This window comes from Talpa occidentalis, unplaced genomic scaffold (genome assembly GCF_014898055.3).
Source record: "Talpa occidentalis isolate TD23 unplaced genomic scaffold, MPIMG_talOcc4v2.1 talOcc4.10, whole genome shotgun sequence".
In the NCBI taxonomy this organism is placed as follows: Eukaryota; Metazoa; Chordata; class Mammalia; order Eulipotyphla; family Talpidae; genus Talpa; species Talpa occidentalis.
Genome location: NW_023600993.1, coordinates 37,525,399 through 37,539,354, shown reverse-complemented (window position 1 = coordinate 37,539,354; position 13,956 = coordinate 37,525,399). Strand labels below are relative to the sequence as shown.

Sequence of the window (13,956 nt, the reverse complement as noted above, 5' to 3'; positions counted from 1 at the left end):
AAAACCACAACTTTGTTCATGTTTGGTGCATAACAAATCTCCTTCTTCTTTACAGAATTAAATAATCCTGTGAAGGGTAAAATACACTCTTTTTCTGAACCAGGTGATTATTACGATCCAGGATATAGTTTGTTGCAACATGTAGCTCCTAAGATGGATTGCCCCAAAAGGAATTAATACATTCATAAAAGAGAAAAATGGCAATTTCAACAAAATGGTGAAAAAAAAAAAAACAACTATTTTAAAAGACCTTTTGGTCTTCTGTTAAAAAATGGAATTCCTCCTTCGTGTTTCTGCCTAATTTCAAATGGATGGTAAGTGTTGGTCTGTGGTTCTCTCCAAGGTTCAACTGTCTGGATTGGTCTCACTCCACTGCAGGTCTCACTCCACAGCAGGGCTCTCTGGCACAGAAAATTTGTTCCACCACACAAACTGCACGGCGCGAGTCCAGCCATCACGGGCCCCAGTGCATCCCTGAGGTCACGTCGTTTTATCAGTGAGTCTGGACACACCTAACTGAGTTCTAAGAAAGTGGATCAGTTTGGTCTCTGTGAAGAATGCCGTCCCAAGAGTCACTCCCAAACAGAGGGCCCCCACAGCAATGTGGGCCAGCCTGGCCGGCCAGCCCTGCTCACAACACAGGAACACCTGGGGAAAGAAACCATTGTCACTGTCAGCCCCTGGGGTCAGCACCTCCTTCCCCAGGGCAGCCCAGAGAGGGCATAGCTGCTATCATTCCAGTTTCAAGTCAGATAAAAGGATGGCAGCTACATATGAGGGTCTATTTTGTTCCCACTGGTGGCACAGGTCACATCAATCAGAAGATGATGTCCTAGAGACTTAGGGGGCCGGGGGAGAGGAGGCATGTATTTGCCCAGCTGGCTCAGTTAGCCCAGCAGGGGTGCCTAGAGTGAGGGCCAATGAACAGTTTGCAAAAGCAGGCGGTGCAAAGGCTGCAGATGTCTCACCTCTGAAATACTAGTTATCCCACCACTGAGGGCAAATGCCCCCAGGAGGACCGGTGACAGGTACAGGCCGGCCAGGGGCCTATGGGGGCTCTTTCGGTAGTAGCGGTGGATGAAGAAAAGGCTCTGCGTGATCCGAATGCCCATGTTAAAGCAGTTGGCCAAGATGAAGCCCACGCTGCCACACCACCGGGTTAGGAGATAGGATAACACCAGGAATGAAGATGACAGGGCTAGCATCGTGAAATTGTACCTGGGGAGAGGGAGACAAGCAAAGCAGAGCCCGAGGAGTGAGCCAACACTCTGACCTGACTCCTGGTCCCTAATCACTGCTCCCCAAGGGAAATCACCCTGTAATCTTGGTTAGTGGACATACTCAATATAAGTAGCCAAGTCTTCAAGTTGAAAGATAAACAGGGAGTAAAGTGTGAATCACCCCGAGTGTTTTCTAGACTCTCACACACCCATCCTTCTGCTCTCTGTATGCTTAGAGCTCTTTGGATTCTATGACTGAATGGAGAACTGTTCCTTTCATGGCTGTTTTCAAAGTCATGAGAGAGCACTGCCCCAGACTCTTGTTCTCACCTATGAATGGGATAGCAAACAGTCACCAAGCTTCTCAGTGAAGTAGACCAAGATGGGAAGCAGACAGAGGCTACTCTAAATGATAGGAAGGGCTCCCCAACTCTTTGAGCTACCCTTTACCCTCCTACCCCAACCAGTCTTAGAGGGCCTTCACAGCACTGAAGGCATGACAGAGACCCATGGGCCCCAAAGCCTCAAGGAGCAGTGGCCCTCAAGGGCCACTCTCCCCATTTGCTATAACCACCTCTTGTATTCACCTCTATACCTTCCTCTCTGTTCTTTTCCCTATTGGCCTTATCCTTCTCAACCTCATGCTGCAGTGATGTCTTAAGATACTACCTTGGTACTTTTTGGCATTTGGGACAAAGAGATGGATGACTCTAGGTGGAGCCAAAGTCATAACCAGAAGTTCATGTAAGAATCACTGTGGAGCTTTTAAAAAACATGCACATGCAAGGGAGCCCACTGGCTCTGTAGGGTGGAAGAAAGAGAGGAAGACGGAAATATATATTTCTAACAAGCCCCACGGGGGACTCTAAATCATAACTGGTATTATGAACTCCTGCCTGAGGTTTCGGGAAAAAAAAGTTCTGATCTGGGATCAACAGATGCAAAAGTTATGGGAAACGTGTCTGTGCATTTGGGCCTTTCTCTGAGGAGAGGTGTTAGAGAGATTCTCGGGGGTAGGACTCTGAATCTCCAAGAAGCTCCTTGGTAACCACCAGCTAGAGTACTGGGCAAGGAGGTAGAGGAGTGAGGGCTAGTCTGTCTTGTGCCTGCCTCTGCAAACCTGCACTAACATAACCCTCAGGACATAGATTCCTTCCTCCACAAAGCAGAGGCAAAGAGCAGTTGCCTAGCCCTATGGTGGGAAGGACTAATTGAATTGTGCCTGGGTAGGCACCCCACAATAGTGGCCTAGGTGTTACCTCTTAAGAGAGGCTTTGTGAATGCAAATCCAGAATGAAAGAATGAAGATTGCAAATTACTTCATTTTGATTAAAGGTGTGTCTTTAAAGTTACCCACCTGTCAACCTCCTCTTTGCTCATGGCAGCAAACATGAAACACTCTGTCACTCCATTTATGGCAAGCAGAAGGACGTAGAGACAATAGGAACGTAGCAAAACAGGACCTACAAGAAAATAACCCAAGATTCCAGAGCCCAAACAGGAGATACCCATGCATCTTCAGTTCAGCTGGGCACGCAGAGAACACCAGAACTGGGTCAAGACCCGTGCTGGCATCATCAATGGGCAGACACATGCTTGAGCCTATGGTCTTAATTATTTGGAAGGACTCCCAGCATTCCATGGCACTGACTAAAATAAATAGCTAAAAACAAAAGGACAGTTATGAATAAACGTACAGACCTCTTGCTTAACAACTAAAAGTTATCTGCACAGCAAGTAATCCTCACTTTTTCAGTCAGCAGGAAGAGGTTTGTCAGTCTCACCACCTAAAGAAACCTGTGACTCTACATATTGAGATCCTAAGTTGAACATCTTCTGCAGAAAAGACCTTTTGGGGAAGCCCCAGGTCCAGAAGCAGTAGAGCGATAGAAGACCCACAAATCTGCAAGAAGAATCAGAGCCCGTATGTTTTCTTCTAATTCAAAGTGATGTTGTTCTGTAGCTAACTACATAGCTCTGAAAAAAATCTGCTAACAGAAGATTGAGAGCCTTAAAGATGGGGTGGATCCTCTCTTAAGAGGGCCCTTATCAAGAGGCAGCCAAGCAATTTCTAGTAAAATAAATATTCAAACAACCTATGACCCAGCAATTTCACTCCCGTGTATAAATCCATCATAAATGAATATACACAACAACACTTGCTCATAAAAACACTTGTGCAAAGACATCCATCACAGTTTTATTCCTCATAGCCCAAACCGACCACAAACAGGAGAAAGAGAAACAAAGTGTGGGCCATCCGTACAAAGAACTGCTTCTCAGTAATCAAAGAGAAAAACCTATATTGATCCATAGAAAAACATGACTGAACCTCAAAAAGCTTCCTTCTGAGGAAAAAGCCAAACACAAGTGCCTCCCCTGGTGGCGCAGCGGTTGAGCGCTGGACTGCCAGGCTGCCCCCAGCCGCTGGCGAGGGTCCCACCAAAAAAAAAAAAAAAAGAGAGAGAGAGAAAGAAAAAAAAAGAGAAAAAAAAAAAGGAAAAAAAAAAAGAGGAAAAAAATAGAGAGAGAGAGAGAAAAAAAAAAAGCCAATCACAAAAGTATACCTAACGTATGGTTTTATTTACATGAATTTTTTTTTTTTAAAGATTTATTTATTTATTTATACAAGCACTGGGTACAGTCAGAAGCGCGGAAGGGTGAGAGAATTCACCAGAGCCAGAGCGGGGAGCAGAGCAGGCAGAAGGACCGAAGTACACTGCTGAGGGGAGCAGCGGGGGCAGGAGAGGTCTGCGCGCCATGCGGGACCCTCCTCCAATGGCCAGGGAGCAGCCAGGGATCGAACCGGCGCCGCAGAGGCTGTGGGCAGCTTCGCAACCCAGCGCTCAACCGCTGCGCCACCAGGGAGGCCCTGAAATTCTTTTTAAAAGCAATACTGGTCTATGGTGATAGAAATCAGAACAGTGGTCGCCTCTGAGGTTCAGCTGACTAGAAAGGGTCCTGAGGGACCTCTCTGTGGTAATGGGTAATGGAAATGTTCTATATCTTAATTTGATGCCGGGTACATGGGTGCACATATTTGTCAAAACTCATTAAATTGTACTTTTAGGAGTACAGAATTTTACTTTATGTAAATTAGACCTCAATTCAGAAAAACCTTAACCACTGAAAGAAAAGGGTGGGGGGACTAAGTACCAGAATCTGAACTTAAGTTCATGGTTATTAAAGCTGCTTAATATGAAACATGCCTATGCCAAGGGGACCAAACAGTTTTACTGCAGTCAAAAGTACAAGAGGGATATTAACAGGGCAGCAGCCCTGATGCTCAATAAAAAAGTTTTCCGTGGCTCTCCCTTGGGGCCCACATTTTATTGTGTGGTACTGCAGAGACCTCTGTCCCCCACCCCAGCTGAAGGACAATCCCAGTAGAGGGCGCAGGGACCAGGATGTGCCCTGGGATGGTCTGAGGCTAGGCCCAGTGTGCTTTGCACTTCCCTCCCTCCTCTATAAGGCAGAGAGGAATGGGGCACCTCTCGTAACTGCACCGCTCACTTGGTAACTAAAAGCTAATGATGTATGTGAGTCTATGTGAAGTGGCTAGTGAGCTGCTTTGAGACATAAAAAACACAAACTCAAAATAAATAAATAAAATAAATAAAATAAACAGAAAACACAAACTCCTGCATCAAATAGTGATTTCAGGGGAAGGGTTTTGAGTCAATTTGGGGGAAAGAGTTTGAAATTGGGGAATCCAAGGAAGGAACCTTAAATTATGGACTGACTTGAGGGGTATCACAGGTTGAATTATATCCCTCCAAATAGTATGTTAAAATCTTCATCTCCAGAACCTTAGAAAATGATCTCATTTGGAAATAGGGTCTTTACAGAGAGACTCAAGTTAAATTTCTCATTATGACTGGTGTCCTTATTTTTAAAAAGAGGGGAGGAATTTTGAACATGGAGAAGACTCTTATAGAGGAAAACGATGTGGAGACATACAGGGAGAAGACAGTCAAGAGACTGGGGTAATGCACCTAGAAGCCAAGGATCCCTGGCAGACAACAGAGGCTGAAAGAGACAAGGATGCATCTTCCTCTAGAGCTGTCAGAGGGAGCACGGCCCAGCTGACACCTTGATTTAGACCTCTGGCATCCAGAACTGTGAGATAGTGAATTTCTATGAATTTCAAGCTGTCAAGTTTGTGATACACTGTTATTATAGTCCTAGGAAACTAATGTAAAAGGAAAGAGGAGAAAAGCTGATTTTAAAAAGCAAAGGAAAGGGGTAAGAGAGAAAACTAAGAGATAAAAGTGAGAAATCTCAAGGAAGTTCAGTGACTGTTTTTCTGAAGGATGGAAAAGCTAGGCTTGAGAAAGATCTTGAGAAAATCTCTAGAGCACTTACAAGGCCCCTAAATTGAATTCAGTGTTAATCCAAACAATATAAAGCAAAACCATAATGCTCCACACGAAAGCCTGTGTGTGCTGTGTTCAAGCCCCACATTTGGAAATACCAGCATAGGGGAGGAGGGTGTGTCAGAGGCCAATTCAGGTCACGGGAAAGTTCACTTCACAGTTGGGGACAAAGACCAATATGCAACTGGGCAAAAGCAGACACACATAAACCATCCCAGGTAGCCACAGAAGACCTTAGAGAGAGCTCAAAGTATGGTCAAAATGAGAGGCAGCCATAATGAGGAGACAAATGCTAGAAAACACTGCTGGGGTGGTGTCCCCAATGGAACCCTGGCCCAGGCAAGAGGTCACAATGGTCCCAAAGCCCTGATCGGGTACACTGATCCACATGCTATTTTCAGAAACTGAGAAACCAGATCGTTCTCAAGACTCTACTCTCTCTAAAGATGAGATTGAGAGCGCATCTTTTTGAGTCTAAAATTAATGATGAGGGGGCCTCCCCAGTGGCGCAGTGGGTTGAGCGCAGCACTGTGAAGCTGCCCACAGCCTCTGCAGTGTGGGTTCGATCCTGGCCGGCCAGCGAGAATCCCACATGGCTCAGCAGACCTCTCCTGTCGTGCCTGCTGCTCCCCTCCGCAGTGTATTTCGGTCCGTCTGCCTGTTCTGCTCCCCACTCTGTCTCTGGTGAATCCTCTCACCCTCCCGCACCTCTGACCTATACCCCAGCTCTTGTATAAAAATAAATAAATCTTAAAAAAATAAATAAAATAAAATTAATGATGAGGGTGACCCTAGTGGCTCAGGGGTAAATTCTTGAGCTATCAGGCTACTGCCAGCCACTGAGGCCTGAGTTCGATCCCTGGCCAGGGAGCTACCCACATGGTGCAGCAGACCTCTCCTATCTCACCCACTACTCCCCTCAGCAGGTATTTCAGTAGATCTGTCTGTTCTGCTTCCCACTCTGTCTCTGGTGGATCCTCTCACCCCCCTCACCTCCGGCATACACCATTCCATAAATAAAAAATTGAAAAAAATTAATGACAATGACATAAACCACTAGATACAGAACTCATTATCTTAGAAATCAACTAACACCAACCCTTGTAGTTGATAACTCTATTATCAGTGCTCAAAGCTGACACCTTTCACTTGGGTAAAAAGATGACACAATTACAAGTTTGTTTGTGGATTGACTATGATGAGTTATTCCACCAGGAGAACCCTATAGTGATGGACAGCCTGTCCTCATGGCAGTGTCCTGTGACCCCAGTACATTAAAGGCTGATGTTTGTTGATTACCTTTCTAAAGGGGCAAAGCAGCTGTGAAATATTCGAGTCCCCTGTCTCTGCAAACTAACTTGCTAATGGTTTCCTAATGAAGTCTCTCTGCAGCAGCCTGATGGAAATGTACTTCTCACAGCACAAGCCCCAGGAAGCTACAAACCACTCCATTGGTTTCACAGCAGGTACTTCTCCCAACATAATCACCTTTGTTCTAGTGTAGAAACTTGGCCCTTCCCTCCCTAATAACAAAAGTTTGGGCCCATTAGAGTGGAGACTAAAACATCAGTGAGCTTTAAAATGGCATTTGACAAAGCCCTCTGCAGTGAGGTGGGGCAGCAGAAAGACTTCAGGGTTCTTGTCAAGTAACTGAGGAATTAAAAACATCTTTGCTAAACCCAAGCTGAAACATTGCAAATGGACTGTGAGCTTATATCCCAGTACAATGGAAGCTGAAGTCCCCGGGGCCTACCAAGTGAGTGCTGGGAGATGCTCAGTAGCCTCGACACCAGGCATTTCGAGTTGGACTCATTCAATACTTTTCTCCTTCAAAAAGCAAGAGTCACTGGATTAAATATCCATTTTATTTGCCAAAACCAATTTTATTTTCTCCAAATGGCTCTGGGTTATCCTTCAGAGGCTTTTATGCACCAGCCCCTGAGATTTATGTGGCATTGACTGTTTTCAGATGTTTTTAGTACCAAGGGGAGACTCATTAGAGCCCACTCTCTGCCTTTCTCCCTCACCCCAGAGGGAACACAGGAAAATGCTTGGCAAAACACATTCTAGGCCTGAGAGGAAAGCCAAGGCTTTATACCAATTTCTCCGTGTGAGGTTGGAGAACTGATGAACCTGGTGGCAAAGTCCCTGGATGCACCCTAAGCTACATCTAAAGGGAATCATCTCACAGCCAAGCTGCCTCCACTTTTCCCTGTATTCACACAGATATCAACTGTGTGTGCACAGCTCTTGAATTTCCTAAGACTCTCCTATTTCTGTTGGAAATTAGAGCAAATCTGGCAAAACTCTTATGCATACCTGATCCTGAGCTAAGCATGGTTCCGCCATAGATATCCAAAGCCAGCTGAGAATAGGCAAAGCCAAAAACGGTGATAGTCAGGCCAGCTAGCAGGGCCAGCTTAAGCAGGGACTCCAAAACCGCTGCCGCCACAGCAATGTCCTCCTGGGGGGAGGTAGAGAAGGGGGATGGAAGGAAGTTGGATAAATCATGAGCTAAAGAAAATCTTCACATCTTGCCTTCTCCCTTTGCTGTTTCACACATCAGTCTTTCAACTAGTGAGGGCCATCACTGTTTTTCTCTAGCCTATGTTTGTTTCTGTCAATTAGCAAACGAATTAGCACAAGACAATGTGTGTCTCCTTAGGTAGTGTGGGGAAGGACACTCACGTTCACCTCTGATATTTATTTTTAAATGGACAGCGAGTTTTTAGCTCTCTCTATCATTGTGCTTCTCTTGACAAATACCTCAAAATTCTGATGTTGCTGTCAATATACACTTAGGAAAAGTCCTAAATCAGACTGAGAACCATATTAGCTTATTTTGAAAAATTGTGCCTTAAATTATATTTTGCAAAATGTCTTCTAAAACATATAAGAAGTTGACCTAGCTTGCTTTCATCTTAAGATAAGTCAGATATTTTCAATGGTTTTGGAAAAAGTGAAGTTTCCACAATGTAATAAATCCTGGATTAAAATCTCTTCTTTTGTATTTACCAACCAGAGTATGTAGATTTATAGAGCGAAAGTAGCTCTGAGCACTTCACAGTTCTTATGAAGCTTAAACAACTAGTGTGGTGAGTGAAAGAAAAGTGACCACGTCCTTCCCTCCCCATGCCTAAGGTTAGCTTTGTTCCAGTCTCAGCATGCTTTGACTCACTTTTGGTTCTGAAAATTATTATTCACTAGATCATTCCTATGCCATTGGGAGGGGGTCTGTGCTGCACTAGGGACAAGCAGAGTTTTGAGAGGACAGGATCAAGAATAAGGTCACAAAGAAGAAGAGAGATGAGAAGGCAGGGCCAACCAAAGGAGAAGGCCATGAAAGAAGTGGGCTCTGGGTCCTGTCATCATTCAGAACATGATAAAAGAATGAATACTAGAAGAAAATTTTAGCTTTAAATGGAAGGAAATTGGCAGATCCACATTTCTGTCTGTTCACCTTACATTTAGAGAGGGAATTTACTTGAGACAGTGACATGAGAACCAAGATTACCTGCTTCTGAAGTGTAGCCTCCTTTTCTCTCTCCAGCACCTTAGCAAAGAATATATAAAAACTCTCCTCTATTGGTTGGAAAATTAATCTGGCCACAAGGGAGCCAAGATTATTCACTATATCATATACACCTACAAAACATAAAGAATGGATGAACAATCTTACACGTTTTCTATTTGAATTTTCACACTATAATTTTTCCCTAATTTTAAAATTAAACTTTTTGAGATAATCATAAATTTGGTTCATTTGGAAAATTAAGAGAGTCCAAGTACCCTTCACTCTGTTTCCCTGAATAGCTTGCAAAACCATCTGCGATATCAACCAGGATACAGACAAGGATACAGTCAAATTCAGACCCTTTCTATCACTAGCACTTTTTAAAACAAAAGTCATTCAAGCCAAGTTGATTTTCTCATGCTCTTCTTTCTACTATTTTGGGATTAAAGTAAAAAATAACTGTATAAAATAATATTGAGGTCTATCTAGTCAAACAAGCATGAAGTACATCTTTGTGATTGTGATGATAAGTTTCCTTTTCTCTTTGCTCAGCACCCCTCACCCTAAAATGAGCAGCAGAGCTACACAGGAAGCAGGGTAAGGCAGGGGATTTCAACAGTCACACATGCCACCAAAGTCACATGTGAATAGAGAGTCAGTACACTCTGTGTATTTACAAAGACCTACATTTTTCAATCTTTTGGACTCTTTATTTTATAGTCTTCATTTTTAAATAATCTTTGGGTTCATTTTTTCATTAAATGTATCAAACTGCAGAGGAAGGTATTACTTTCCTCTACTAACTACTAAATAAAGGTATCTACTAACAGTATTTACCTTTATTTGAAACACTACAAAATTCCATCTTACCTTGATCGCCAAAATTTAACACATTCAAAAATGTCATCACATATCTCTCACCTAAAAATGGAAAAGTACAAATAATTAGCATTTCAAATGCATATTATTTTCCTGTTTCCTTTTACTGCCTGTCAACTTTTCTAGTTGGTAAATATGCCCACAGGAGAAAAATTAGGTAATCAGTTATAAAGATCCTTGATCTAATGTTGATTTAAAACAATCTCAAAATAATAATTTGGAATGTGCTGGGGGCTTTGTTGACAGAAAATCTCCAAAAAAGTTAAAAGCAAAATTATTTAATAAAACCAGTCTAATAAGTTAAAAAAAAAGTATGGGGAGATCACTAAAATGTTAATAATGAAAATGATTGCCTTAAATTTTAAGGGAGGTCAGATAATTAAAGTCTGTGAAATATAAATTCCACAATTATATGCACAGACTCATCAAAGGTTCCTTCCAGACTGGAGAAAATTCTAAGGAGGCTGGTAAGGCTCTGGAGACCAAGTTCATGATTCAAATCTAAGACAGTCAAATGCCTTCAAGGCAATGACACCAATCCAGAGCCCCACCCCCGATTCCATGAATTTTCTTATCCGTGAGTGGAAAGCATTGACCACTATGGTGAGGGAGCACTGAAGATTGCCTACTGCCCTACAGGGGAAATTCTCACCTCCCTTTGCCCAAAAAGGAATGCATTATTAATACACTAGAAGCAGTGATGCTCTCTCAAGTCTCTCTTTAGTCCTTACCTCTGTGCAATTCCACAGCCACTGCATCTGGGCAGGGACCCCTGCAGGAGCTAGCTCACAAAACTACATTTACTCCCACCAGTATCTCTGCACTGTTTCTGTCCATCCTTGCTGCTAATTGTTGCTGCTTTTGCAAGTACAATCTTAAGTCAATCCCTGTTTTCTCACCTTTGAATGGCTCTTTATTGTTTAAAAAAAGCTCAGTTCCTTAGTTCTGCATATGTGTCTTTTACAAACTAACTGCAAGCTCTCATTTTGGTCTTCCTTCACCAACCTCACCCCCATCTTCCTTTACCACACTGTCACCCTTCAATACCAGGTTTTATTGCCTGGTAAAGGGTCAGACTGAGCCTGGTCATACTCCCAGTCTCAGCTCTTGTCAATCTTACCATCTAGAATGGTTTTTTTAATTGGGAAGTCCCTCTCTTCTGGCACAACAGGCCTCACCTTCCTACATTCTATAAGCTCCCAAGGGCAAGAACCAGGTCTCTGTGTCCCTGCTTTCCTAGCAGAGTTCCAGGAAATGAGATGGCACTCAAGAGACTCTGGTGAGTGCAGTTTTTCTAAGTACATCCTGCATCAGAGTTAACCACACAAATGTGTCTTTGGTTAGAGAAAGAGCTCCTTGAGACCATGACCTGTGACTCATCTGTGTATTCTCAGCTTCTACCACAGTGTTCAGGAATGTGGGAGCAGAAGGTAAAAGCATATACATTTTTGCTACTATAATGAATGATTTCAACTCGTTTAGAGCTACAATATTTTTAAAGATTCATTTATGCATACAAGAACTGGGGTATAGGCCAGAGGTGCAGGGGGGTTAGAGGATTGACCAGAGACAGAGTGAGGAACAGAACAGGTAGATTGACTGAAATACACTGCTGAGAGGAACAGCAGATGAGTCAGGAGAGGCCTGCTGCACCATGTGGGTAGCTCCCTGTCTGGGGATCAAACTTGTGCTGCAGTGGCTTTGGATAGCTTCATAGGTTGCCTCTTAATCCCCTGCACCACCAGGGAAACCCTAGAGCTGTAATTTTTAGGTAAAAAGAATCTAAGGGTCTCTCTGGTGGTATAAGAGGTTAAGTCTCACAAATGGGGACAGAGAGGCCTGGGGAGTTAAAATAAAGATGTGGGGGAAGAAAATAACATGATAACAACGATGGTTGTATTGGAATGCTGGAATTAGAGGGAACTTTTTTCTGTTTTCCAAAATTTTTATAATGGGATTCTATTATTTTTAAAATTAAAAGATAATTTTGAAAAGATTTTAAAATGTGTTCAGTAGTAGATAGATGTATAGACATATGAAAATTACATATAGAGAAAAGCTACTACCTTCAGCAGCTTACAGAAGCCTCAAATATCATTCTTTGAACTAAAGCTGGGTGTGAAAAAACTAACATATTCATATGTGCTATGAATGGACTTTCAGCTCTCTCCTGGCCCTCTGCATCAAGAGCTCTGTCACTATTCAAGGAAAGGACCTAAGACATTTAAGGCTCAGATGGCAAGCTCAGATGGCAAACTATAATCCTATATCCCTGAAACCTATATAAGTCAATGTTACTTCAATAGATTTTTTTTAAAAAGTTGAATTTTATTGGTGTTTAACAAAATAAAAGAATGGAAACCTGGCTCTTAGAAAAAGCAAAAAAAAAAAAAAAAAAAAGAACACTGAAATATATCTATGTATAAAATGAAAACAGAAAGGACCAAAAAAAACAAGTTAATGTAGAAAAATTTAGCACATGATAACAAGATTATGGATAGCTTCTCCCTTTTCTAAATTCTCTGTAATCAACACAATACTTTTATAATACATTTCATTAAATGATATATATATAATTTGGGGTTTCTTGGGTTAAAGTTGGACTCAGAGGAAGCTGTTCCTCATTACTGTAAGAGCCTGCAGAAGTTATATAACCTCACTGACCTGCAGTTTCCTCTGAGACAATATTTTTCTTACAAGGCTTTGGAGAGATTTAAATTAGACTACTTAAATAAAGCGGCAAGCTAAATAAATGTTAGCTTCCCTGTCCTTATATAAAAAGCTCTCATTGCTGAGGCTCCTCTGCTGAGAGCCTTGAGACAACAGGTAGCCTGGATCTAGGTAACAGGCCATTGTGACTCCACATGCTTGCCTTATGCTACAGTTTTCCCACGGCTGAGTGACCTTTTACTTACCTTCTGTCAGAATCTGTTTCAAGAAAGACTGTTTGAAAAAACTCCAAGTTAATTTAGCCTCTTTCCAATTTACAAAAGCCTAGAAAAGAAAACAAAACAAAAACTCCCAGTTACTGCAAGTCTAAGAATACAGTAATGCTACATAAGAGGCAAATTCATTTTGGTTCCTAAATATCAACTTGGATAGCACTGAGTAATTTTTCATTTAATGTTAAGCATAGAAAGCATCTGACGAGTACTGGCAAAGAACATACATTCCTAAACATGAATACAAAGGCTCTAGGTGGAAGAGCATCTCTATAAAGGGCCTGCCTAAGCTCCATTCACCAGGATTCCTGAAGAACTGCGCTGTCCAGGGAAAGCAGGACAGGAAGCTGACCACATCTAACAAAGACAGCTAGCAGTCAGTTTTTTCCTTAAAAAATGTCTGATATCAGCTCTTTGCAGATTTTTGTGATCAGTCCTTTATCATTAGTGTTGTGTGCAAAAATGTTCTCCCAGTCGGTGGGGTTTCTCTTTGTTTTTGTTATTGTCTCTTTTGCTGTGCAGAAGCTCTTTAATTTGATGTAGTCCCAGCTGTTTATCTTTGCCTTCACTATCACTGCTTTGGGTGATGTGTCTGTAAAGATGTCTTTGATGTGAATATCACGTAGTGTTTCGCCTATATTTCCTTCTATGTATTTTATGGTTTCAGGTCTTATGTCTAGTTCTTTAATCCATTTTGAGTTGATTTTTGTGTATGGTGTGAGGTAGTGGTCAAGCTTCATTCTTTTGCATGTAGCGACCCAGTTTTCCCAGCACCATTTACTGAACAAACTTTCTTTGCTCCAATGCATAGTCTTTGCTCCTTTGTCAAATATTAGCTGACCATAAATCTGTGGGTTTATTTCTGGATTTTCTATTCGATTCCATTGGTCTGTATGTCTGTGAGACTCAACAACAACAAAGAAAATAATCCAGTCAAAAAATGGGCAGAAGAGCTAAAAAGAAACTTCTCTGAAGAGGAAATGCAAATGGCCAACAGGCATATGAAAAAATGTTCAACATCACTT

The 13,956-nt window shown here is 42.2% G+C and overlaps 2 protein-coding genes across 26 annotated transcripts in view; both read right to left on the bottom strand.

Moving 5' to 3' along the window:
- The window catches only part of CACNA1D (calcium voltage-gated channel subunit alpha1 D), a 477,528-nt gene that overhangs the window by 248,044 nt on the left and 215,528 nt on the right, over positions 1 to 13,956 (bottom strand). The window lies entirely within an intron of this gene.
- LOC119261400 (protein RFT1 homolog) overlaps positions 449 to 13,956 on the bottom strand; it is a 28,178-nt gene continuing 14,670 nt past the window's right edge. Inside the window, exons 5-11 of one of the 2 annotated variants that reach the window (XM_037530693.2) lie at positions 12,905 to 12,983; positions 9,981 to 10,031; positions 9,111 to 9,241; positions 7,916 to 8,060; positions 2,578 to 2,683; positions 969 to 1,218; positions 449 to 648 (exon numbers count right to left, since the gene is read on the bottom strand). In XM_037530693.2, the coding sequence (XP_037386590.1) occupies positions 481 to 648; positions 969 to 1,218; positions 2,578 to 2,683; positions 7,916 to 8,060; positions 9,111 to 9,241; positions 9,981 to 10,031; positions 12,905 to 12,983 (930 nt within the window). In that variant the 3' untranslated portion in view covers positions 449 to 480. The remainder of the gene's footprint in view (positions 649 to 968; positions 1,219 to 2,577; positions 2,684 to 7,915; positions 8,061 to 9,110; positions 9,242 to 9,980; positions 10,032 to 12,904; positions 12,984 to 13,956) is intronic. The other variant, XM_054694698.1, reaches the window with a different exon arrangement.